A 23,044-nucleotide genomic window follows, 5' to 3' on the forward strand; every position below is an offset into this window, starting at 1 on the left:
ACAGTGAGGTATCATCTCACACCAGTTAGAATGGGCATCATCAGAAAATCTACAAACAACATGCTAGAGAGGGTATGGAGAATAGGGAACCCTCTTGCACTGTTGGTGGGAATGTAAAGTGATACAGCCACTATGGAGAACAGTATGGAGGTTCCTTAAAAAACTAAGAATTGAATTAGCATATGACCCAGCAATCCCACTCCTGGGCATATACCCAGAGCAAACAATAATATCAAAAGACACATGCACCTCAATGTTCATTGCAGCACTATTTACAATAGCCAGGTCACGGAAGCAACCTAAATGCCCATCGACAGACAAATGGATAAAGAACATGTGGTACATATATACAGTGGAATAATGCTCAGCCATAAAAAGGAATAAACTGGGTCATTTTCAGAGACGTGAATGGATCTAGAGACTTTTATACACAGTGAAGTAATTCAGAAAGAGAAAAACAAATATCATATATATATATATATATATATTTTAAATTATTTATTTATTTATTTTTATGGCTATGTTGGGTCTTCGTTTCTGTGCGAGGGGTTCCTCCAGTTGCGGCAAGTGGGGGCCACTCTTCATCGTGGTGCGCGGGCCTCTCACTATCGTGGCCTCTCTTGTTACGGAGCACAGGCTCCAGACGCACAGGCTCAGTAATTGTGGCTCACGGGCCTAGTTGCTCCGTGACATATGGGATCTTCCCAGACCCCAGGCTCAAACCCGTGTCCCCTGCACTGGCAGGCAGACTCTCAACCACTGCGCCACCAGGGAAGCCCCAAATATCATATATTAATGCATATATGTGGAACCTAGAAAAATGGTACAGATGAACCTGTTTGCATGGCAGAAATAGACACACAGATGTAGAAAATAAACATATGGACACCAAGGGGGGAAAGTGGCGGGTGAGGTGGTGGTGATGGGATGAATTGGGAGATTGGGATTGACATATATACACTAATATGTATAAAATAGATAACTAATAAGAACCTGCTCTATAAAAAAATAAATAAAATTTTAAAAATAATTAAAAAATAAAAACTTCATCATGTCTACATGAAAAGATTCAATTTCCTTTCCTTTAAATTTTGAATGATTGGGCGCAAAATGACATCATAACTTGGATAATAGTATTTTTAAAATGTTCTGGTGTATAGGACAATAAGGTAAATTATTATCATCTATAATACTGAAGGAAAGTTAGATTTTGTCATGTTTTTATTTCTTATTTAGAGTGTCTCCACATTTCTTTGGACTGGATTTATCCCATCCATGAGTCAGAAAATTCTTTGTGTCCTTTTCATATTTTTCGGTATCTTTAGATTTAGAAATTGACAGCTATGGCTTGAAAATATGTCTTTTAATCTCCCCTCTCAAAGTAAATCCATCCGTAAAAATAAGACAGTATAAAAAAGTTTCTTTTATTAGATTCTTAATAGTTATTATGGAATTCTAAAATTACAAGTTTTAGATAAAATTTTTAAAGTTAGTTATGTTTTTGAAAAAATACAAAATTATTATTGCAACACATGATATCCAAATGTATTTACTTGTAACTGTTTTTCTACTTAAGGACAGGAAAAGCTTCAGAAGTTCAAAAGGACAATTTATTGGATAAGATTACAGAGATTATAGCAGGTAGCTGAAAACTAACTAGTAAGAGCACAGTAGAAGCATTGCAATAATATTGAATTAATTTCTGTAAACAGCACGCTTATCATAAACCTACTACTACCTTAAAAAATTCTAGAAAACACAGAAACATATAAGCATACATCCATTAACACTCAAAGTAATGATGTCATATAGCCTCTGGAGGAGTCTACTGTATGGTACACATGTGAAAGAATATGAGTAAAAAAGGCAAATTACAACTTAGACTATTTGTTTTGACTGCAGGGTTCTTCTTGAAAGGGTCCTGGGGAGTCTCTCTTTTTTTTTTTTCTTCTATTAGCTGTTATTTTCATATGGTAGGTTACCAAAAATAAAATTACTAAGACAAATTCAGAATGTGGGACATCCAATAAGACAGTTGTCCCTGTCTCTTCAAAAAATCAGTGTAATGGGGGGAAAGGTAGGAGGATGGTTGTGGAATAAGAGACTAGAGAAGCAAAATAGCCAAAAGCAGTATGTGGATTTTTACTGGATCCTGGTTTGAAAAGAAAAAAACAAACAATAAAGAAATTTTTGAACAATAGGTAATATTTGATATGGAATATAGTTATTAGATGATATTATGGAGTTGAGTGAATTTTTCTTATGATAATGCTATAGTTACTTATTTTAAAATATTTTCTTATTTTTAGATCTGTGTGCTTAAATATCAGGGGTAAATAAAAATTTCATGATATGTACAACTTAGTTTCAGATTTTCATCAAAAAATATCTATAAATCTATTTATCAATATGCATATAAAAAATTAGATCGAAGGTAGATAAAGCAAAGATGGCACAATGTTAACAGTTGCTAACCTAGGTGATGGGGGTACAGGGGATTCTTGAACTATTCTTTCAGCCTTTCCATTTATTTGACATTTTTCATAGCAAAAAGTTGATTAAAAAATGAAGTCACTGAATCAAAGGATGTTAATATTATTGCTTAATTTCTAAATCATTAAAAGAATATGGCATGGTTTTAAAACTTACATGGGGCATTTTTAAATAATTCTCCTGTGAAGTGTGTAGCTCAGCAAATGATTAGCTTCATAGTCATTCAGATGGAAATTTTTATCCTCTCTTTGTCAGTACTGAGTGTTGTGACCTCAGGCAAACTCTCAAGATCCCAGTTGTTTTAGCTGTAAAATGGATGAGAGTAATAATGGTTCTTTGATAAAGCTGTTTAAAAATAAAATATATTATCTGTAAAACCCTTAGCCCATTGCCTGGAAAATAGAAAGCATTCAAATCTCATCTTCTATTATTGTCATGACAAATTCCAAGTCCTTACTTTATTCAACCAGAAAATCCAATGGAAAAGCTCCACACATTAAATCATCTCTATTATATTACAGTCAAGTGCATTTTGTAACTTCAGACCTACTGCAAGTCCTAAGGGAACAAAAATGTTTTAATAGATCCATAAGAATTACTTGTAATTAGCATGTAAATTGTTATGATTTCTTCCCCCTGCTCCCCTCCACCCCCACCCCACCCCCACCCCCGGCCCCAAATAAGTGAAAATACTCTTTACTGTTTAAACATTTTATGGAAGTTCATCCTTATAATTATTTTGCCTTAAGTTTTCTAAATCATAGACACCTTCATCTTGAGTTATCACATGTACACACTGGTGAAGTTTAAATTAATATCTTTTGATGTATTGGAAAAATTCAAACAAGTTTCATGGGTAGAATTTTAAACTTATGAATATCCTCAATTGTTTTGTTCTTGGTGTTCAAGCTATCAGTGGACTGATAAGTTCTCTCATGTAATTAATTTCTGAGAATTATCTAGTGCTTAGAGAGATAAAGATCTTAAGATTTTAAAGATGGCTACAAAAGTGTTTCCAGTATAGTTTATAAAAGTGAAGACACTTATTTTCTGTTAATTGATTTCCATTTTGCTAAATCTGAAAGTGCTTAAATTGTTACAAAGAATTCTTTAGAGTGTTTCTTCTCTAAAGTCATCCTTAATTTTTATTGGTAATAAATGCTGCTGAATGTTTTGAAGCATGTTAAATTGTAAAAGATCATGATATATATACAATGGAATATTATTGTATAACATACAATAATATATTAGAAGGAAATCCCGCCATTTGCATTTTCTACAACATGGATGGACCTTGAGGGCATTATGCTAAGTGAAATAAGCCAGACAGAGAAAGACAAATATTGCATGGCATCACTTATATGTGGAATCTAAATAAAAAGTTAAACTCATAGAAACAAAATAGAACAGTGGTTGTCAGGGACTGCGGAATAGGGGAAATAGGTTACAAACTCTTGTAACCTATAGTTGATAACACTGTATTGTATAGTTGAAATCTGCGAAGAGGGTAGAACTTAAAGATCTCAAACATACACACAAGAATAAACATGTGAGGTGATGGATGTGTTAATTAATTAGGTTAACTGGATGGGAGGAATCTTTTCACAATGTACACTTTAAATATCTTATAATTTTGTCACTTATACCTCAGTAAAGCTGAAAAAATAAAAAATAACTAAGTAAAATTATAAAAGATAATTAATTAAAATGCGCCCCCTAAAACTTAATGTTTTTGTTTTCTTTAGTGAGTTATGTGGTCAAGCAAATACTAATTTTTTTTTCTCATGAATAAGAATGCTCATGAAAATGAAAGTTTTGTAGAGTGGCTTGACATAGACTTAGCATAGAAGTAATGGGGCTGTCTAAAGAAGGCAGCCAGTTATAATAAAATGAGAAAAACTCAGTTGTAGTTTGTGTTTTCCATAAATAGCCCCTGGGATAGAAACATTCTAATTATTCTTATATCTCAGAAGAAACTGAAATATAGCTCATTAAAAGAACAAGGAAGGGCTAAATTTTTCTACCTGCATAGCTCATAGAAACAGTTTCCTCTATCTTCCTCTTTTTGTGATGTGTTCCATCCAGCTGCTGAAATAGACTGTCTTCTGGAAATTAAAACCCACGTGCCTCAGACCATAGCAATAAATCTGGTGAAACATGGTCCTGGGTGAAATGTTATACTTCTACCTAAAACCTTAGGATCTTATCAATAGGCTTTACACTAAGTAATGGGAATCAGAGTGACAAATTAACAGTAAAACTTTCATGCTTATATCCAAACAGTATGTTGTGGCTTCTTTCATTGCATTATTCTAATCAAGCCAGAACTGTTGTTCTATAGCAACAAATCTGAAACAAGTCTCATCCAACTCAACTAACTCATTTAAATAACTTTGCTCCACGGCAATTTATCTAAAGATCAAGTTTACCTAACAATCGATCTATAAGTCAGATATCATACATACAAATGTATTTTCACTCATTTATAGTCTTTTCTCTATTCAAGCATTGAGATAAGATTAAATAAGAATTTAGTTCCACATCCCAGTTAGATTTTCCAGTGGAGTAGATTTTCAAGAATTTTATGGTGATGAGTTTTTTTTTCCTTTTAAAGTCAGCATTATCCATATAAAATAAGTTTCTTTGGTTTGTGTATTCAACATCATTCAGTATTTCCATATGCTGGTCAGTGAGTTTCCCTAATAAGAGGATGAGAAGACATCATTTCAGTGTCTACTATGAGTCTGACTCTGTTCTCCATTCTATCTGATCTGATCCCTATAACTGTCATAGGAAGCATTTGTATGTCCATGCTTTCATAACTTTATTCAACACATGCTCTTGAGTTGTTATTAGTAAATCACTGAAAATACAGGGGCTGAGCAAGACAGATATAGTACTGTTCTTATTTTCGTGGAGTTTGATTTTAGCAGTGAAGATGCCCAGTAACAAATATCTGATTAATTATCTAATTATAGTTGCAGGAAGGGATAAAAAAGATCATAAATAGGAGGACATGATCTAGCTGGGAGTTGTTGGGGAGAGTAGGAAGTTTCCAGTGTTGTTGAATGAATGCTTGCAGGCCTGAATGTATCATCAATCCAGCTGAGTCCTAAAGAATGGGTAGCAGTTGGCCTGTAGAAAAGTGTGTGTGTGTGTGTGTGTGTGTGTGTGTGTGTGTGTGTCGGGGGACCTAGAGAAGGTGACAGAATTGGAATGAATTTGGTGAGAGCAGGCTGATAAGGGAGAGAGTGGTTTATCCCAATTATACTTGAGGCATCCAAGGTCACACAAAGAAATATAAGTGGGATTTGAACTTGGTTCTGTCCAATCTCCAATTCTTTCTAGTACATCATGCCTTTTCCCTGTTAGTCATCAAATTATGCTTAAATTATTACTTTGATCTTCATTGGCAGATTCTTTGTCATGAAATGCTTTTGTATTTTCTTTCAGATGTGTTGCTGTTTTATTTATAAAAATGAGTTGCTGTGCATGCCTTCAACATCATCTCTGTCTTGTTTTTCAGTGTGCCAACATTCCAGAGCCTTCCTGAAGAGATACTCAGTAAGCTTGCTGACGTCCTTGAAGAGGTAATTGTTTTTAGCCGTTGACCTTTTTGAGATGGGACTCAGCCCATCACAGCTGTGCAATAAGTCACAAACTGCCGAAAGCCCTTTCAAATTTTTTTGAGCACTGACATGAGCTATATATTTGGCTTCAAATAAAAAGCAGCTCAGTATATCTGACATTTATACACAGTTAGAAATGTGCAAATCATTGTAACTATAGAGGGAGAAAAACTTTTCGCTCTGGCAAACATATTGTTACTTTGACTTCCAAGAATGGGAGATTGCGTATTTATCTCTTATTTCAATCAGTGTAAAGCAAGATTGTAATAATTGCTACTCTGAAGCTTCAGATTAGCAAATTTATAACAGGAATTAGCAGTTGGGTACATATTTTATTAGCATATGAGCATATTTTACACACGTAATTGTATGCCTGAATGTGAAAGTGTCACTGTTGCTTACTTTTCACAGAACCTATAAAGCATAGGAAATATTGAAGCAGGAAAAAGAGAGGAGGTGTATACAAGCAGTGTCTTGAGTGAACACAAGAGGATAGGGTCCCTAGTGCCTATAGAGACAGAGAAGGCAGAGTATCTGGGCACATATGCAGATGGGGGTGGGGACTGATGGAGTGGTTGGCACTCTTTCAAACCTGTTCTGATATCTTCTATTTTCTCTGTAATCTAGAAAGCAAGGTCATCAACTGAGGATGAGGATGGGGTAGAGGTATGAGAGGTTTGAAGACAGGGGAGAAGGTATGAGAAAAATAGAAGAGGGAATGGACTAGGAAGACACAGTATGATTGACAGTCATCATTCAGGCCCTGTTTGATGTTACCAATCCCTAATCTCAATTAAACAGGCAAAAAGAGTTCATTCAAGATGTACGGTAGGAGAGAGAGATCAAACTCCACTCTGCTGGGCCAAAAGGTGGGAGGATTTTTAAACACTGGAGTGAGCTGGTGGAAAAGTACTCCAGTAGGGGTGTCACCAGAAAGTAGGTTCTTGTCTCAGAAAGAATTCAGAGATGAGATGGAAGTCAAGAAAGCAACGTGAGGATTTATTAAGCAATAGTAAGCTCTCAAGGGGAGAGCTGGCAGACTCAGGTAGACAACCACCCTGAGTTTCTTTGGCAAGCTGGTTATATGGGGCGTGAAAATGATTGGGCAGAATATTCATTGACGAGGGAGGGGTTTTGGCTCGTATTCACTGATTTTCATCCCAGCTCCACCTTCCCGAGGGGAGGAGGGATTTTTGTCCTTATTTAGTCTTGATTGGAAGTGTCATGGTGTCAGTGCATGATGGGAACTTCTTATCTACAAGGTCAATTTTATTGTAATGAGGGCGTAATGGACAAAAAGTTACATTCGAACGTCGGAGATTCCTGCCTTTTCCCGCCTTTCTCTGCCTGTCTCCAGGACCCATGTTGTTCACAAGATGTATGGTTTCCTGCCACGTGGCCCGTGCCCCCCTTTCTTTGCTCATATCTCGCTATCTACCTTTTCTAACAGTGGTTCTCCAGTAGGGAGGAGGTTGGTAAATGTGACTGGTTCATCTGTGCTTGCTGATTGTCCCTTCGGGAAGTTAGGCTCCTATCCACCCATAGAGACTGGGAGATACAGGCGCTATCTTCTTCTTGATTACTTTTCTAAGGAATGGCTCCTAGGTCCTTGAGAAAGACATTCCTGAGCTGTAAAACAACCAGTGCCAACAGCCTGGAAGAAGATTTGCATCTCAAACAGGCAAATTAAGAATTTACAGTTGAAAACTTTCTAAAGTAAATGCTCCAAGAAAAGGGAGATCAGGAGCCTAGTGTCAGAAAGAAAGCTGTCTAAAGTTTAGTCAAAGTGAGGGAACCATTAAGTCTGTCTTGGTTACCAGCCCATTTGTATGTTTTTTCAGCCCCATTTGTTTGCCTGGATGCAAGTTCCAAGTAGACACAGAATGGGATTTAACCGGGATTGGTATTTTGCCAGGAAAAGATGCGTGGTTGAAAGAGGGAATAGGGAGTTGCGGATGCATGTGAAGGAAGGATTATAGTGACTGACCCTGGGATTTCGATTGTGCAAGAAGAAGGGGAGCAAGGGCCAGTGAGTGACTGTGGGATCAATGGATTTTAGTCTCAGGAGGCTGAAGAATTTTTGGAGTTGTGCTATAATAGAGAGAAACTGGAAAGATACTGAAAACGTTTTTGTCTCTAGGTACTAACTATACCAGTAATTATATGGTCCATAGAACGTCAAAGGTTTATATCCACAAATTCTTAGTTTGAGTCTTATCACAGTGAGCTTTCCTAGGATTTAATGGTCTCTCTCATCTTATATGGGAACACAAAGTAAAGCAGAAGTCACATCTGATTCCTATGTTCAAGTATAAAAGATTCATGGGAAAAAATACTGGCTGCATTTCTCTCTGAATGTGCCAACCACTGTACTTGCAACCTCTGTAAATGTAAAACTGCTTTTCCGAGTTCTTTTGTTTTTTGCTTTCCTTGTTGAGTATACTGAAGAACTCTCTGATGACCTTTTTCTTTTTCTTTTCTTTAAACAAAATGAACTAAAGTACAAATTACTGGCCCCAATCAAGCCCGTCCAAAATAAAATAAAATAAAATCCCATGAAATCCTTTAATCATTTTCTTTCTTTTCCACAGCTGTGGAAGCATTTGCTATGTTTTGCAAAACAATAGCCATAGCTCTATAAATAACTGACCAAAGAAATATTTTAGTATTTTATGTCAGATTTTCTAATCAGAAGATGCCTTAATTTATGTTATACGAGCCACGGTACAGTCTATAGCAAAGCTGCATGAAAATAGAAACAGATGATTAAGTGCCCACACATTTGTTTTGAAGACATACACAAATGAAGTAAACAGACAAAATATGAGGTAGACATATGAATATACTAACCAGTGCTTGAAAGTGTTCAACTCAGTTGAATAAACAAGCACAATGAGAAATTGGATTAAATTATGTATGAGATAGAGTGAAGCAAATTTGGAAGAACAAAAGCAATACCAATGTCACATAACATTAAAGGGAAATTTGCTTGCATAATAAATGAGCTTTTTTCCTACAACATCGACAAGAAAATGAAAGAATTCCAGATTATTTTGAAAAGAAGACAGTATAATCATTGCATTTAACAAAGAAGTTTACAGCCTTGTTTGTTTAACAAATATTTATGGAGCATCTGCCACGTGCCAGTAATTATTCCAAACTCTGGGGATTCAGGGCCTTGTCCTCCCAAATCATATGTCCCATTGGAAAGTATAGATGAGAAGTGAGGAAACTAGCATCAAAATAGCATCGAGTAAGATGGCCACACTGTATTCACTGGTTTACTAAGGGAAGAGCTCTCTGGGGAAGGTGGTATTTAAGCTGAGATTGAAATGCAGATATGGGATGCCATGTGTACAGGGCAGAGGGAAGAGAAGGCATAAGGTCCTAAACTAGGAATGAGTCTTCTGTCCTTAAGGAACAGAAAAAAGGTTTATAACAGGGTGAGATGAGGCTAGAGAAAATAGGCAAGGCCAGATGGCAGAGGGCTTTGCCAGTTGTGATAAGGAGTTGTGATAAGGTTTTTGTTCTCAGTGCAGTGGGAAGATTTTGAGGCTTCTAAGCCATAAAATGACATGGTCTGGGTTATATTTTAATGATATCTCTCTGTGAGAAGAATGGATTATAGAGGGACAGACCAATTATTTAGATAAAATAGCCCAGGTGAGGTTAGATGTTTGTATATTGATTTACTTTCTTATGGACTATTTTATTCCTTGTATTCATTATGAAACAAAACTTCCAGCATAAGTGGGAAAAAATTAAAGAATAGGGACAAGGTAGTCAAGGACTGAGAGAGAAAAAAAAAATTTAAGCAGATAGAAAGAGGAATGAACATAGTGTTATTGGTAAAGTGATTTAGGAGGGTACATGTGACTGGAGGACAAATAAATGATGCTTGGGGCATCCTATTTTAAAGCTGAAAGAGAAACCATTATATAAGTCATTTCTGCCATTGCCCATCCCACTCCCACTTACCCCCTTCCATAATTTCTAGTGTAGATGTACCCATTTATGTGTTCTTCTTTATGAGATTGTAAAACAGAAACAAATATCCTATTCTTAGTGTAGCAATTTAGTGCCCCTTTCTCCGTTTCCTTTATATCACATAGTACAAATGTTTCCTTTGTATATTAAATCTCTCATGCCTTTTTTAGGAACATAGGAAAGTTTTCTCTAGTTAGTTTGAGAAGTTGTGTTTACACATAGATATAAAGAGGTTCTTGGCCAAAGGTCTATCCAGATCAAGAGCAACAATCCCAGCATTTTTTTAGGTTGTGTTTTGCAAGACAAATTGAAGTACAGGGCTGAGAATAATTGATTAATTATTGAATAATTGATTCAATAATTATTCACCTTCATTCTCACCATAGTATGTTCTTCTCATCTCATATCTGACTCAGATTAAGTCTTAATAAATATCAGAGATCATTTTAAGAGCTTCAGATTTGATTTGCTAGGGAAGCCATTTTATAGTTTGTAAAATAAACTGTAAGAGAATTTTTAGGCACATGTAGGGAATAGCAAGGTCTGACTTTATAAACTGGTTTCATTAACCTCTATACTATCCTGTATAGTACAGTGAAAACTATATTGAATGAATTAGTCAAATATTGGAATCTATTCTGAAAGCCTAGGAAGTACTTACGTGTAAATGAAAAGAGCTGTGAAATTATAAATAGGATCTAATCTTTTTTCTTACTATAGCAACCTAACACACTTTCCTTCTTCCTTTATGTACACATAATTAGTTTCTATAGATGAATTACATTTTTCAGACGGATCGAACAACCCGTAGCTAATCTCCACCTGAGAAATAGCTCCCTTCAGTGATTACCTACCCAAACACAATGGGGAAAAGTCACTGTAAATAAACTCAATGTTTAATACATATCCACATATCAGGGCTGCAGTGACATCTTTAAAGGAAATGACAAATAAAAACATTTTTTTATAGAGAGGCAGAGCAGAGATTTGCCTATTATCACATCACATAGGAGCTTGAAAATTAATTTGGGAAGGAGTTATGCTTTCACCAATAAGGGTGAAAATGTTTAGATAACTCAAGGAAAATTGAAAATGTCACATTGAAGAACCAAGTTAAGCCAACAAATTCACTTTTTACCACTGGTATAGCTCATTTTTCCTTCATATGAATAGAAGTGGGACATGGGTGCTATATTTAAATCTCCTGATTTTTAAATGGAAAATAAAGCATATGAGAACCACTTCTTTGCTTATATTGAAATCTGTTTCATGTCCAATTCTCTCATTAAAACATTGGATTTAGTTGTCTTAGAATGAAAAATACCTCTGCTTCACCACCTTTTTAAGAGCTCTATGCCTTTGGGTCTGCAACTTTATAAGATTGGATCTTGGACACATTTGAGCCTAAATAATGGGTTGTTTTGGTTTGTGTCCCTATATGGGGCATTTATGTTTTCATTTGGGGATATTTATACTATTATGGCCCTGACAATATCTTAGACAAATAATACTCATTAGACTTTTTTGAAATATTAAGAGGGACATGATGAGAAAAATAGAAAAAAGGCAAGGAAAGAAAGCTTTTTTCATCTTGATAATATGGTAAGAAGCAAATATCAGATTACTGTCCAGGGATCATCATTGGAAAAGGAGGTTAATGTAACACAGGCACTTTTGGTTACTGCAAGGTACCCCAGGGCTGATTAAATGTGCATTGTTTTAGCCATGCAACTGTTCCTTGGTGTTACCATGTCATGTTGACATTTTCCCAGATTCCTTTGCATTCTCTCCAATTGTGAGTAATACAAGGGAAAAGTCTTGTACTTGATGAGTTACTGGAGTGCTGTGAAGCTCTCTCTTTTTATCATTCTAAACAGACCTAGGCTCTTTGGGAAAGAAATTGATGGAGCAGACGGGAACATTATTGGTTCTCTTTGAAATCTATTGTTATGACTAAACTTTTCCTTCCCTTCCTTTAGGTTTGGCTCTTGCTATTCAAAGCCAAGCTGGAGGGAATTTAAAGAACCCATTCTTTCCCAATTGCTCTGGACTGAAGGACTCTGAATTTGGAAAATTATCTGTTTAGATCTCCCTGGTTCCTTTGGGTCTTCCCATCTATGGGGCAAATGGCTGCTTCTGAAGGAGAAAGAAGTAGAAGGGTGTGTGTGTGTGTGTATTTTGTGGCAGGGTGGAGAGATTAAAACGTAAAGACAGACTCTCAGTTTAATATTAATATCTGCACATCTTATTCTATTATAGAAGTAAATGTGGAATGGGAGAGCATGTTTGCAAATCATATATGTGATAAGGGAGTTGCATTAGAGTTCTCCAGAGAAAACAGAACCAATAGGATGTGTATGTATGTATATATATATATAAAGAGATTTATTTTAAGGAATTGGCTCGTGTTATTGTGGAGGCTAGCCGGTTCAAAATCTACAGAATGGGCTGGCAGGCTGGAGACCATAGAAGAGCTGATGTTGCAGTTCAAGTCCAATGGCCATCTGCTGGCAGAATTCCTTCTTGCTTGGGGAAGGTCAGTCTTTGTTCTATTAAGATCTTCATTTGACTGGATGAGGCCCACCCACATTATGGAAGGTAATCTACTTTACTCAAAATCCATCGATTTAAATGCTAATCTTGTCTTGTTCACTGACTTAAATGTTAATCTTATCACCCCCACACAAAATCCAGAATGCTGTGATGTTTGACCAAATGTCTGAGCACTATGGCCCAGCTAAGTTGACACATAAAACTAATTATCACAAGACTTGTATCTAGAATATATAAAGAATACTTACAACTGAGTGAATTTTAAAAAGTTTAAAAATAAATAAACAGGGACTTACCTGGTGGCGCAGTGGTTAAGAATCCACCTGCCAATGCAGGGGACATGGGTTCGAGCCCTGGTCCGGGAAGATCCCACATGCCCCGGAGCAAATAAGCACGTGTGCCACAACTACTGAGCCTGTGAGCCACAACTACTGAAGCCCGCGCACCTAGAGCCCGTGCTCTGCAACAAGACAAGCCACCGCAATGAGAAGCCCACGTATCGCAACGAAGAGCAGCCCCCGCTCACTGCAACTAGAGAAAGCCCACAAGCAGCAACGAAGACCCAAGGCAGGCATAAATAAACAAACAAATTTTTAAAAATGAGTGAATAGATATTTTCCCAAAGGAGATACACAAAAAGCCAGTAAGTACACGTTCCATGTTAATAGTCTTTAGGAAAATGAAAATCAAAACCATAATTACGTACCACTTCATACCCACTAGGGTGGCTAGAATAAAAAAGACAAACAGTGACAAATGTTGGTGAGGATATGGAGAAATTACAACTCTAAGATGTTGCTAGTGGGCTTGTAAAATGGTTCAGCTTCTTTGAAAAATGGTCTATAACTTGATCTGTAAGCATTTATACAATTCATTCTCACCCTGAACTTTCTACCTCTTTAAATTACATATTTTACTTATTTATATAACCTATTCCACATTCTACAAAATATTCAGTTTTTCATTTTTCTTCAGCTTCCTCACTTGAGTTGAACCAGTGGCCCTACACCTGACAAAGACCCAAAATATCTAAACAGGTTGGAATAATGGGTGAGATCCTCTAAGATGTGGTACCAGAGGAGAAATGTATAGTTTTGCACATGATTAAAAAGAAAAAAATTCCAGAAGGATAGGATAGTGAAGACACAGCAGAGTATAGGCAATATTGCTGGAAACAATGGAAGAAAACAATTGAAGTAACTTAGAAATTTGCCCTGGAGAAGACTTTGGGGGAGGGTATTGGATTCCTTTTTAACTTAGTGGACACAAATTTCTGTGTTCAGAAGATGGGGCGCTCCATCTCTAAAAATAGACTGGACGAATAATTTAACCCATCATTGATGAATTGGGGTAACAGCAGTTTCTGCCTCTTGTGATATTGCTGTGGGTCTTAAATTGAAGAACTAATGTAAAATCATTAAATATGCAAACATAATTTCAGATGTCCATCAGCAGTGCTTACCAAACCCTTTCACAAATTGACACATATGGAAAATGTTTATCCTGCACACATACTGAGGTTAACAAATAAAACTCCTTATGGCTGGAGGTGACTGGTCAGGGATTTTGGCTGTCCCAAGTCCTACTGGGATCTCCATCTGAAGGGCTGAGCAGGCATTTTGTAATGTCTGGAGACATCTATGGTGGTTATAATATTGAGTGAGGGCAACAGAGGGCTGCCACTGGCCTCTAGTGGATAAAAGCCAGGATGCTACTAAACATTCTACAATGCATAGAACAGCTTTACAACGACCGTTCAGCCCCAAATGTCAATAGTGCTGAGACTGGGAACTTCTGCTCTAGGGTAGATATGACAGCACTTGGGAAACTCTGCTAAAAGTATGAAGGAAATAAAATAAGGTAATATGGTAGAGACTGCCAAAGACAGGTGAACTACTTTAGCTAGGGCGCTTAGGAAAGTTATATCTGAAGAGGTGACTTTGAGTTGACAGCCATTGCAAATATCGCAGATGGCAAAGTATAGTACAAAATGTTAAGTATGAACAGAAATCATACATATTTGAAAAGCTACAGTGTAAAAGAGATTAGTTAGGATGTTGTAGGTACTTAAGCATTGATTTGGTGCTTGAACAACATTGACTTTTCAGCTTCTGCCTAACTCTAAGATTCTGTATGATCACATTCTCAATAGAGCCTTTTCTAGTTCTGAGCCTCAGTCATTTTCATTTCTCTCCCTTTAGGGACTTCCTTCTCCTATATCTCCTAGATCTATTTAGTTATCATTATATAGAAGAAATAAGTGCATGTTCATTGCTTTAAGTTGGTCTCTAGTTTTGTGAAGTTTTACCACTTCAGATTGTAAGTTCTGTAAAGGCTAGTACTATGTTGGTATTTCTTTTCACTGGGTACTTGTAAGCAGTTGAGAAAAGCAACAGTAATACCTCCAACTTGTTAAGGCTAACTCTGTGCCAGGCTAAGGGCATCTGTTTAAAACCCGCTGAGGTAACTACTATGACAGTTGACCCTTGACAACAGCAGGGGTTGGAGCACTGACCCTCCACACAATCGAAACTCCACGTATAACTTTTCAGTCGGTCCTTGTATCTGTGGATGTGGAACCACAGGTTCAACCAACCTCAGATCACTTAATACTGTAGTTCATATTTAGTGAAAGAAATCTGCATGACCCCCACGGTTCAAACCCATGTTGTTCAAGGGTCAGCTGTACTTTTACTATTCCCAGTTTATAGTTGGGGGAACTGAGGCTCTGGTAATACAGCTAATGGGGAAGTAGTTTACTCCATCCAGTCTGAAGCTGGAATTGGCATCTTTTATTACTATGCTGTATTACATCTTGAAAATTTGTAACATAAATGAAAAACGTATCCCATCCCCCACTCTATTTTTTTTTTAAATATAGATAGGAGATGCTTCCTTCTGAAAATGTTTACTTGACTTCCCCCCCACCCCTCCCCTGGGAGTAATTAATTTTTTCCCAGTCAGCATTTTTAATTTGTTATGACAGGAATCCATTTTATGCCTTCAACAAACTTTGAAACAAGCCATTTCTAGTCATTTTATCATCAGGATATGTATATTTTGCTTTATGCTGCCAGGAATTCATTAAAACGTATGTGCTCTGCAACTAGGAAACCGATCTGTAATAAATCAGCTTTCTAGAAAACATTCGTAGAGAGTGCTTGAAGTGGTTGCCATATAAGAATATATAAGGGCTTCCCTGGTGGCGCAGTGGTTGAGAATCTGCCTGCCAATGCAGGGGACACGGGTTCGAGCCCTGGTCTGGGAAGATCCCACATGCCGTGGAGCAACTGGGCCCGTGAGCCACAACTACTGAGCCTGAGCGTCTGGAGCCTCTGCTCCGCAACGGGAGAGGCCGCGATGGTGAGAGGCCCGGGCACCGCGATGAAGAGTGGCCCCCACTCGCCGCAACTGGAGAAAGCCCTCGCACAGAAACGAAGACCCAACACAGCCAAAAATAAACATAATAAATAAATAATAAATAAAAATTAAAAAAAAAAGAATATATAAGCCTGCTTTGTACTTGTGGTTTGCTCCCCTTTGTGGGGTTTGTAAACAAATAGTGAATTTGTGTGAAAGGATGAATTAGTGGCTCGTCTTTAGCATAAGTGTGAGATCCTGTTTACAAAATGCTAGTTGATAGTATTGGAGCAGATCAAGATAAACCTTGAATTACTTTTACAGAGCAGAGTGATAAACATCTGGTCTGAATTAGACGAACTGCTCTGATTAAAAGAAAGTATGACCCAAGATTTTCAGCTTTTTTTTTTTTTTTTTTTTTAATCTGAGGCATCTTTGTAGCTGCCAAAAAAAAAACTAGTTCAGGGGCTTGTACACAGTTGGCATCCAAGACATAAATCATTGAAGAATAGAAGCCCACTTACAATTACAGTAAGAAGCTAAAGATAAGAAAACCGGTTGGGCTTTCAGTTTTAGTCACAAAATACAAAGCTTGTCTGGGCTGGAGAGAGCTATCAAACAGCTTAGAGTAGGGGGTAAAGTGGGCAGTCAGTTCCAAGTCTCCCCAAGGCCTTTGACTACATGTCCCGCCCCCCGGTCCCCCACGAGAATCCACTGCAAGTCAACCTACCACCCCTGCAGAGAAGGAATCATGCAGTTTTTTAGGCCAGCGGCTACAAGGCTGTTTCCTGGTAGATAAGGCTCTGAACCAGGGCAGGCAGTATTTCAGGCATGAATGTTCATCAGAAGCCAGTCAGTATTAATGAGGAAGGAACTGTGACCCACCAAGGCTTTAGTGAGATTGCAGCTGTTTAGAAAAATCCTGTGTGTTTCATGTCCTATGTGTGCCCTTAGTTACTAAGAGATTCTATAAGTGAGCTTTTCTTAGCTCTCTGGGAAGACTTACCATTCATTTTATTACTTACAACAGAAAATTATTATTTTAATAAAAGTAGCATGTTTTGTTTTGTAAATAGACTTGCAATGCAATACTGTTCTGCCATTCTCTTTGCTTCATATGACTTGTGCAAATTACTTTACATTTCCAAGAATCATTAGTTATTGTGAGCATGAGAGCAGTTGGGCTATCCCTGACTCATTTTTTCTCTTCCGAAGATGTTCTTTTAAATTAAGTCTTTCTTTTTAGAAGCTTGCCTTGACTGACTGCCTTATCGTCTTATTTGTTGGTCCCTTAATTCTCTTATAGTTTGTGCTTCAGAATCATATACTTGCTCCTATATTGCCTGGAACTTGTCTTTTTCCCGATTTTCTCTAAATACCTTAAGGGTAGGATATGTCTCAGCTTATAACCCAAGTTTCCAGCAGAGCAAGGATTTGCATAAGAATTATGCCCGACATTTACTACATAACCAATGAATATTTGTTTTGTTTTGTTTTATATAGTATTTTGAACAATCCTTTTTTTTAAAATAAATTTATTTATTATTTTTGGCTACGTTGGGTCTTCGTTGCTGCGTGCGGGCTTTCTCTAGTTGCGGTGAGTGGGGGCTACTCTTCGTTGTGGTGCGCGGGCTTCTCATTGCAGTGGCTTCTCTTCTTTTGGAGCATGGGCTCTAGGTGCGTGGGCTTCAGTAGTTGCATCATGTGGTCTCAGCAGCTGTGGCTTGCGGGCTTTAGAGCGCAGGCTCAGTAGTTGTGGTGCAAGGGCTTAGCTGCTCCGCGGCATGTGGGATCTTCCCGGGCCAGGGCTCGAACCCGTGTCCCCTGCATTGGCAGGTGGATTCTTAACCACTGTGCCACCAGGGAAGCCCGAATATTTGTTGAATGAATAGTCTAAGTAGGTTTTCAGTAAATATGTGCTACATGAGTGACTCAGTGAATGAAACAAAACTGTTCTGTTGTACGTTTGGATGCTATCACCACAACTAGACTGCAAATGTGGCGAGGATCAGGGCCATGCGTTCTGAAATACTAGAATTCATAAGTACTATCTGATGATATGGAGGTCCTAAGTAGAAGATTCCCAAGGACCCAAAATAAAGGTCAAAGACAGAGAAGGTGTGGAGAGCCAAGGGCTACAAGATCATGGAAAAGGAATAAGACTTATTTTTCTTCTATCAGGTCTCTGGTCTCCCTTATTCATGTTAGGGAGATAAATCAAAGGCCAAACCTTTGGAAGGATATTCTAAAGAAGGGGAACACTGATAAAGATGCTAACTTTCCAATATAATGTCCTTAGGCACAGAGCTGAACTATTGTAGATTACTACTTGATAACAAGGGAATAAAAGCCTCTAGAAGCCATCTTCCCAGTTTCCTACAATTTCAGTTCAGTACTTGCTTATGGCAATCCCCCAATCTACAGCTTTACAGTGTACATGTCTTTTCTCTCTTTTTACTTAGCTTCTCATCTAAAGAACAGAGATAGTTATCCTACATGTGTGTATACATACATTTATATATAAATATATATATATGTGTGTGTGTGTGTGTATACACACACACATACAGTTGTCCCTTGGTATCTGCAGGGGATTGGTTCCAGGACCCACCTTGGATACCAAGATCCATGGATACTCAAGTCCAATAGTCAGCCCTCCTTATGGGTGGTTCCACATCTGCAGATTCAGCCACCTTCAGGCAGTGTAGTACTATAGTATTTACTGAAAAATATTCCCGGTATAAGTCGACCTGTACAGTTCAAACTCCTGTTGTTTAAAGGTCAACGGTGTGTGTGTATGTTGTATTTATATATCTCTATATATTTGTGATAATGCCTGGGTTCCAGTTTGGCAACATGTTTTAATCCTGTTTTCACAATTAACTAGCTATTTGTTCTTGGAAATGTTACGTAACGTTCCTAAGTCCCAGTTTTCACTTCTGGAATACATAATAACAGTACTTACCTCATAGGATTGATTTCCCTTTTTATTTTTTTGAAACACCATTGTTTTTCTCATTAACATACTTTATTTCTCAGTTTTATGTTTATGTAGAAATTGAACACAAAACATAAGGAGTTCTCATATACTCCCTTCAGTTTACCCTATCATTGGTATGGTACTTTTTTTTTTTTTTTTTTTTTTTTTTTACAATTGATGAACCAACATTGAAACATGACTGTTAACTAAAGTCCATAGTTTATAATTTAAGGGTTCTTTTTTGTGTGTTGTACTCTTTGGTGGGTCTTTTGTATTTTGACAAATACAGAATGGCGTGTATCCACCATTACAGTATTGTATATGATATACAGTTTCACAGCCCTAAAATTCCCCTGTGCTCCACCTATTTATTCTGCCCTTCATTCCCCCTTTTTCTATATCTGTAGTTTAGATAATATAAATAATATTGTGTTTTTAATTTCAAATTCCTCTTGTTCATGTGGTATATAGGAAATTAATTTACTTTTGTGTATTAGCCTTATCACATATTAGTTCCAGGAGTCTTTTTGTCAATTATTTTGAATTTTCTGCATAGACAATTATGTAGCCTGTGAACAGTTTCATTTTTTCTTTCCCCATCTGTATATATATATTTTTCTTAATATATTAGCTAGGACTTCCAGTATGATGTTGAATACGAGTGGTGAGAGGGAACATCCTTATCTTATTTACCATGTTAGGAGAAAGGATCTAGTTTCTCATCATGGTGTATGCTTTGTAGGTTTCTCTACTCCTAGATTACTGAGAATCTGTTTTGTTTTTTCTTTTTTCTTTTTTTTGGGTCATGAATGGGTATTGGAATTTGTGAAATGCTTTTCTGTATATTATAATCATATGATTTTTCTTCTTTAGCCTGTTGATATGATGGATTATAGCAATTTTTTTTGACTGTTGAATAAATCTTGCATATTTGGGATAAATCCCATTTGATCATGGTGTATATTTTTTATATACATTATTGGACTCAATTTGCTAATATTTTGTCTAGTTTTGATATTAGGGTGATGCTAGTATCATAGAACGAGTTGGGAAGTGTTCCCTCTGCTTCTATTTCCTGGATCAGTTTGTATAGAATTGGTATCATTTCTTTATTAAATGTTTGGTAGAATTTACCAAACATTTGGTGAACCCAGCTGCATCTGATGCTTTCTGTTTTAGAAAGTTATTAACTACTGATTTCAATTTCCCTAGTAGTTATAGGCCTATTCAGATAGTCTGTTTCTTCTCGTGTGAGTTTTGGCAGATTGAATCTTTCAAGGAATTGGTCCATTTCATCTAGGTTATCAAATTAATGGCACAGAGCTAGTTATAATATTTTTTATTATCCTTTTAATGTCCATGGGATCTGTAGTGATGTACCCTATTTAATTTCGGATATTAGAAAGTTGTGTCTTCTTATTTGTTAGTTAGCCTAGCTAGAGGCTTATGGATTTCATTGATCTTTTTCAAAGAAATAGCTTTTGGTTTCATTGATTTTTTTTTTCCTATTGATTGCTTGTTTTCAATTTTATTGTTTTCTTCTCTAAATCTTATTTATTTTCTTCTGCTTACTTTGAATTTAATTTGCTCTTCTTTTTCTAGTCTCCTCTGGTGGAAGCTTAAATTACTGATTTTAGATCTTTCTTATTTACTGTATGCATTAAATTCTATAAATTTCTCTCTAAGCACTGCTTTCACTGCATCCTAGAAATTTAGATAGGTTGTAGTTTCATTTTCATTTAGACCAATATAGTTTTTAATTTTTCTTGAGACTCCTTCTTTGAGCCATGTGCTATTTAGAAGTGTATTGTTCAGTCTCCACATTTTTGGAATTTTCAGCTAACTTTCTATTAGCTTCTAGTTTAATTCCACTATAAGTACGTATTTTATATGATTTCTCTTCTTTTGAATTTGTTAAAGTGTGTTTTGCGGCCAGGAATGTGGTCTATCTTAGTGAATGTTCCATGTGACCTTTAGAAAAATGTGTATTCTGTTGTTGAATGAATTATTCAGTAAATGTCAATTAGATCCAGTTGATTGATGGTACTCTTCAGTTCAACTGTATACTTCTTGAATTTCTGCCTGCTGGATCCATCAGTTACCAATAAAGAGGTATTGAATCTCCAATTATAATAGTAGATTCATCTATTTCTCTTTGTAGTACTATCAGTTTTTGCCTCATGTATTTTGATATTTTGTTATTAGGCACATATATTGATACATTAAGAATTGTTATATATTGTTATATCTTCTTGGAGTATTGATCCTGTTATCATGATGCATACCCCTCTTTATCCCTGATAATTTTCCTTGCTCTGAAGTCTGATTTATCTAAAAATAATATAGCTACTCCAGCTTTCTTTTGATTTGTGTTAGTATGGTATATCATTTTCCATCACATAACTTTTAACCTCTGGGTCTTTATATTTGAAGTAGATTTCGTGAAGACAGTATATGGTTGTGTTTTGTTTTTTATCCATTCTGACAGTTTCTGTAATTTAATTGTGTATTTAGATCATTCTCATTTAAAGTGATTATTCACATACTTGGATTATTATCTACCATACCTTTAACTGTTTTCTATTCATTGCCTTTGTTCTTTCCTTCCTTCCTTCCCTTATTCCTTCCTTTCTCTCTTTTTATGCCTGTTCTTGTTTTAATTAAGCACTTTGTATGATTCTGTTGTTTCTCCTTTCTTAGCATAACAATTATATAGTTTTTTTCTTTTTATATATATTTTTTTAGTGATTGCCCTGGAGTTTGCAATTTACTTCTCAGTTCAAGTCTTCTTTCAAGTAGCACTGTACTACTTCACAGGTAGTGCAAGTACCTTGTAACAGACTATTTCCCCTCCTTATCCCACTATCATGCATTCCGTGTATTCATGAGATGTAATAAACAATGCATTGTAGCTATTATAATTTTTAACCTGTATCTCTTAGAGCAATTAAGAATAAGAAAAAGAATTATTTTACCTTTATTATTCCTTGTCTAACACCTTTCCCTTCTTTATGTGGACATTTTCCAACCTGTGTCATTTTCCTTTTCTTTGAAGAACTATTTTTTAACATTTCTGGCAAGGCATGAAAACAAATTGAATGACAAATTCAATTTGCAAATAAATTGAGTGACATGTTCCCTCAGTTTTTGTTTGAGAAAGACATTGTTTCTACTTCACTTTTGAAAGATAATTTCACTGTACACAGAGTCCCAGGATGGTGGGCTTTTACATTTTTCCCACACACTTTAAATATTTCATTTTACTCTCTTCTTGCTTAAAGCAGGTGGTTTATGAAGAGAAGTCCCATGTAATTTTTATCCTTGTTCCTCTGTACATAGTGTTTTTATTCTTCTGCCTCCTTTCAGGTTTTTCTCTTTGTCTTTGATTTCCAGAACTTTGAATATTATATGCTTACTTTGTATTTATTCTATTAGATGTTCAATTAGCTTCCTCCATCTGTGATTTTTGTGTTTGTTGTGAATTTTGGAAAATTCTCAAGTGTTTTTACTTCAAATATTTCTTCTGTAATTTTCTTTTTTCTTCTGTTATTCCCATTACACATGTAATATAAGAAAATAATCAACTCCTTTTGTAATTATCCCTCAGTTCTTGGATATTCTGTTCTTTTTTTTCCATTCATTTTTTTCTCTTTGCATTTCAGTTTTGGAAGTTTCTATTTACATGTTTTTCAAACTCACTGATTTTTGTCTTGGTCATTTCCAGTCTACTGATGGGCCCCATCAAAAGCATTCTTCATTTCAGTTATGGTATTTTTATTTTCCAGCATTTCCTTTTGATTCTTCCTTACAGCTTCTATCTTTCTGTTTCCATTACCCATCTGTACTAATATGTTATCCACTTTTTTCTGTAAGAACCCTTAGCATATCATTCATAGTTATTTTAAATTTCTTGTCTGATAATTCCAGAATTTCTGCCATATCTGAGTTTGGTTCTGAGGCTTGCTTTGTCTTTTCAAATTGTGTTTGTGCCTTTCAGCATGCCTTGTAACTTTTTTGTTGAAAGTAAGACATGATGTATTGG

The 23,044-nt window shown here is 36.3% G+C and overlaps 1 protein-coding gene across 2 annotated transcripts in view; it reads left to right on the forward strand.

Moving 5' to 3' along the window:
- Positions 1-23,044, forward strand: part of PRKG1 (protein kinase cGMP-dependent 1) — a 1,231,781-nt gene that overhangs the window by 878,505 nt on the left and 330,232 nt on the right. For both annotated transcript variants that reach the window (XM_059899096.1, XM_059899095.1), the window contains exon 5: positions 6,020-6,083. In XM_059899096.1, coding sequence (XP_059755079.1) covers positions 6,020-6,083 — 64 coding nt within the window. The remainder of the gene's footprint in view (positions 1-6,019; positions 6,084-23,044) is intronic.

Source organism: Balaenoptera ricei, chromosome 16, assembly GCF_028023285.1.
Source record: "Balaenoptera ricei isolate mBalRic1 chromosome 16, mBalRic1.hap2, whole genome shotgun sequence".
In the NCBI taxonomy this organism is placed as follows: Eukaryota; Metazoa; Chordata; class Mammalia; order Artiodactyla; family Balaenopteridae; genus Balaenoptera; species Balaenoptera ricei.